This window comes from Pygoscelis adeliae, unplaced genomic scaffold, assembly GCF_000699105.1.
Source record: "Pygoscelis adeliae isolate BGI_AS28 unplaced genomic scaffold, ASM69910v1 Scaffold402, whole genome shotgun sequence".
In the NCBI taxonomy this organism is placed as follows: Eukaryota; Metazoa; Chordata; class Aves; order Sphenisciformes; family Spheniscidae; genus Pygoscelis; species Pygoscelis adeliae.
The window spans coordinates 5,384,514-5,388,866 of record NW_008824411.1 but is presented as its reverse complement, the minus strand read 5'-3'; the positions used below and the strand labels follow the sequence as shown (position 1 = coordinate 5,388,866).

Below are 4,353 nucleotides of genomic sequence, written 5' to 3'. Positions count from 1 at the left end.
ATCTATGCCTTTCCCCTCCAGACTAGAAACTCCTAGCAGGTAGCTGCCGTTGATGTGGAAGGCAGGAGCTGCCACTGCACGGTGTAGGTGGGTGCAGAGAGATGCTGCTCCCACGGACTCTGCGATGCAGCACAGGGGAGGCAGGTTCCTTTCTTGTGGTATCCTAAATAAAGCAAGTTTTTTATGTGCACTGCTGGAGTCCAGCATGTGCCATATGAGGCCTGTTGAGTCAGAAATTGGCTTCTGAGGGGTTGCCTGGCTGTTCCAGCTCTGGAAGCTGCAATACAGTGGTGCTACAGAGCCCGACCTGAAATACTAAGATGAGAAGCCCCTTCATATTCAAAGATCTGGAGCTCTTTCTGGAGCTTTTTTGGGAGAAAAAAGCCTTTTCTTTTAATGACTTTCCTTGCCCGTTTTTGGAATGGTAAGTAAATGTGAGCAAGGCATGTGCTTTTCCATTGTGACCACTATTGCTTGTTGCAGCTGCTCCTCATGTGTGCGTCTCAGCGCAAGTGTCTGCTCGGTAAGAGGCACGTAGCTGGTAGGGAGACGGGAGAAATACGTCAATGTGAACCTATGTCTCTAACTAGAGGCATGGTGGCTAGGATGGGGCCCTGTTTCTGGTTCTGCAGGGCCCTGTTGACTGGCCTTGGACAAGTTGCTCTGGGTCTCCCTTGGCCCTGGCTTCCTGAGCCACGGTGGAGGATATGCTGTCCTCATCGTATCGAGTGCTCTGAGCTTAGGTGCTGGATGGTGGCTCTCTAAGTGGTGGAGTTGGGTCTGGTGCTGCTGTAAAAACTGATTTGGCAAATAACTCCTTTGAATGTCTGCATCTGAGAGATGGCAGTGGGGAGGAGAGGGTTTTGCAAGGGTCCAAAGAGGAAGATGTTGTGACTGGACAATCTGGGGAGCAGGAGAGTGTGTGCTAAGCAGGCGCAAATAATGAGGCGGTGGCAACCCTTCTTCCCTTTGGGAACACCAGTGGCGCACTGTTAATAGGAGGTGTATGTTTCTGGTAACATGGAGAGCTGCTGAAGTGGCCTGTTCGTGCTGCATATTTGGGAAATGCTGGATGCATTTCGATATGTTTGAAGTGCTTAAATGTTTTTAATCCAATGCAACCTAAGTTGTCAAACCTAATACTTGTGCAGAGTGAGTGGCCTGGAGCTATTTCTGTTTTGTTGCCCTGTGTGTAGCATTGCCTCCAAGATGTTGCTGTTGCCATTTACTTTCTGGGAACGGTATGTCTCAAACAATGTATTGTTTCCCTAGGGCCCCAAGAAATTTCTTATTTCTATCTCCAGGAAAATTAAAGTGTACTAGCTCCAAAATACAAACCAGAATGTAGCAGTATTTTTCCACCAGGAGAATTATTTTTCTCTCTTACCAATGTGGCTTTTTTATGGAGTGAATAAATGCATTTATAATAACCCTGCGGGTGTGATTTAGGCTACTGTTCACTGAAGTGACTACCCACAGAGTTGCGTAACCTATGAGAAGATGGATTATAATAAGTTGGTTTAGTTCACATCAGCCACTTCTTTACTGTCCTCTTGATGCCCCTGGCAGAGTGGGTTTCAACTCAGTTCCCGGAGGGGGGAGTGCACCTTGCTTTGATTTCACCCCAAGTTATTTAGCAAAGGTGCGGTGTAAGGTTCCATGAAATCTGGAAAGATAAGGTGTGGTTTTGGGGGTTTTTTTCCCTTTGATGTGAGCTCTTCTGCAGGTGACCACCAACAGCAATTAGTGCCTTTTCTTACTGCATTTGTGTGCTAAAGGTGTTAGAGGGTGCCCTGCTTCTGCTGACTTCCCCGTGCTTTCTTTGAGCCCCTTGTGTTCACTCGCCCTTCCTGGGATTGCCAGAGATCCACCCCAGGCAATGCTGTGCCTCTGGCTTTCTTGGCATCCCATCAGCCTTCCTTCACTGTTGTCCCCTTTGATTTTTGTTGGTGAGCTCCCGGACCCCATCAGCCTGGGTGACTCTGAGCAAGGGCTGGTGCCACAATGGGGCTGGTGGTGCTTGCTTCTGCTCCTCATGCTGCCTTTGCTCCGCTCTAGTGTCCAGAACCAGGTGGATGAAGTTATCGACGTTATGCAGGAGAACATCACAAAGGTGATTGAAAGAGGCGAGCGGCTGGATGACCTGCAGGATAAATCAGGTGCGATGCTAAATGCAGCTCTGCTGGCTTTTTCCCCACATCTCTTCCCCATTGCTGGGCCAGGTTACCTGGTTTCAGTTCAGAAAGTGCCTAATGACAGACAATTCTGGGCTTGTATTTCTATCCTTATTGGATAGTGGTGTTTCCCAGCCTTGGGCTGCAGATCTGACTTTCTGCTGACATTCTCCTCTTTCCACCTTTGCCTTCTGCTGCTCTGCACAGAGGCGTTAGTTTGGAGGCGTTTGGGTGCTGTGATCTAGTTGGTCCTTCAAGCTAAGGTAGATTGGTCTGTCTCCCAACAGCCCTGAGCACTTCAGCTGTCTGCTCGCTTAGTGGCTTGCACAGTGAATTCCTGTCCTCAGAGGGCAGCCAGTACAAAGGGGGCTCAGTGGGACTCGGCAGGTCTGTGTGTGCTCTAGCGAAGGGCGTCACACTGGAATCTGCTGTGGCTTTGGTGAATCACGCTGTGGTTGGGTCTTTTCCCCTAATGCTGAGTTTATTGCTTAAAACTCAGTGGAGTTAGTGGAACGAGTGGATGCTCTGACTGTGTGTATGCTGCTGAATCGCCTCTTTTCTTTCCTTCAATAGAAAGTTTATCAGACAATGCAACAGCTTTTAGCAACAGAGCCAAGCAGCTTCGGAGACAGATGTGGTGGCGAGGTTGCAAGGTGAGCAAGAACTGGAAGAGGCAGGGGTGGGTTTGTGGAGGGGCGGTTACCTGCCCTCCCCTGGGAGGGGATGAAGAAGCTCTGCTTTCTAGCCGAAAAGATGCTGGAAGGCAAAGGCCTCCTTTCCGGTAGAAGCAGCTTCACGTGGCACCCCGTGTAACATGCCTCTGTACTCCCCTTGCAGATGAAGGCGATCATAGCACTGGTGGCGGTTATTCTCCTGCTCGTGATCATCGGTGAGTAGCTCCAGGACACCCCAGCCATGTCTGGCATTGAAATATTCGTGGCACTCCGCTCCATGAGTGACACTGTGGTGCTGTTGTCCCTGGGGAAAAGCACCTGAGCCACTCCCGTTGGGCCCCACTCTGCCTTAAGCGGTCATAAATGGTGCCTGTAGAGCACTCCATGCTGCTCTTCTGCAAGGTTTAAACATGCACGCAGAAGAACAGGCTCAAATCAAGTCCTACTGACCGTTGCCAAAGAAAGCCAACATTTCCCTGCCAAGATTGTACTGATCCGGGGTTGGCACCAACTGATCCTGAGGCTGGTGGGAGTAGATGGAAGAGTTTGAGACCAGAGCAATGCCTTCCAAAGGCCTCTCCACATGTATCAACTATTTTGCAATGAGTCTGCTCCCAGCAAATGCTTTTCCCCAAAGCTGCCCGGCTGCTTAATTTTCAGCAAGTAGCTGTTGTGGCTTTGCCATTGGTCCCTTCCCCTGCCCTTCCTGGTCCCTCTGGAGCTCCCCAGAGCAGAGATGTTGCTGCTTTTCCTACTAAACAGGTAATAACAACCAGAGCGTATTTCTTCCCGGCAGAAGTAGTAATTCAGCCCTCTGCCTGCAGAAAGATGTGCTCTAGGGATCCAAGCAGCCCAGCACAGGAGCAAAACTCTTCCATGCCACTGGGTCTGGAGGGTTTTCCTCCCACTGGCCATGGCTGGGGGCATCTCTGTAACAGTTCCCATTACTTCGGCAAAACCCTTGCGGCTTGTTGTCCTGCTGACACACAGCCTGCAGTGGGAGAGGCAGAGCTGGCAGCAGGGTGGGAGTGTTGGAGAGAGAGAGACTGATGGAAAATCCCATCTGGTTTAATTTTGGGAAGCTGGAAGGAGATGAAGGTGGCAGGAAGTGTTGTCTAGCATGTGTGCAGGCAGCAGATTGCATTAGCTTGAGCTTGGAAACACACTTTCCCTTGCAACTGCTTGGTGTTTATCACTACAGAAACAGGAGGGATATCTCTGGCAGGGATCAATGTTGCATGCAAAGGTGTGTGGCTGAGAGCTTGTTTCTTTGTGTTTTCCAGTACCCATAGTCCTGAAGTACCATACCTGACGGGGCAGCTGGAGGCTTCGGTGGAGCTGGCTCTGGGATAACCAAACTGCTGTGTAATTTAAGTGAGATATCTGTATATAGCTTTGAAGTTGTTTTTCTCCAAGGAGCGAGGAGGTGGCGGCAAGTAGCCAGTTCTAACAGAGCATTTTAAGAACTGCCAAATGACACCCCCCCTTTTCTTTTTTTTGGTCAA

The 4,353-nt window shown here is 49.9% G+C and overlaps 1 protein-coding gene across 1 annotated transcript in view; it reads left to right on the top strand.

Moving 5' to 3' along the window:
• Positions 1 to 4,353, top strand: part of VAMP4 (vesicle-associated membrane protein 4) — an 11,809-nt gene extending 7,456 nt beyond the window's left edge. Inside the window, 4 exon segments of the mRNA XM_009320708.1 lie at positions 2,059 to 2,159; positions 2,748 to 2,827; positions 3,012 to 3,063; positions 4,132 to 4,353. Of these exon segments, the coding sequence (XP_009318983.1) occupies positions 2,059 to 2,159; positions 2,748 to 2,827; positions 3,012 to 3,063; positions 4,132 to 4,160 (262 nt within the window). The 3' untranslated portion in view covers positions 4,161 to 4,353.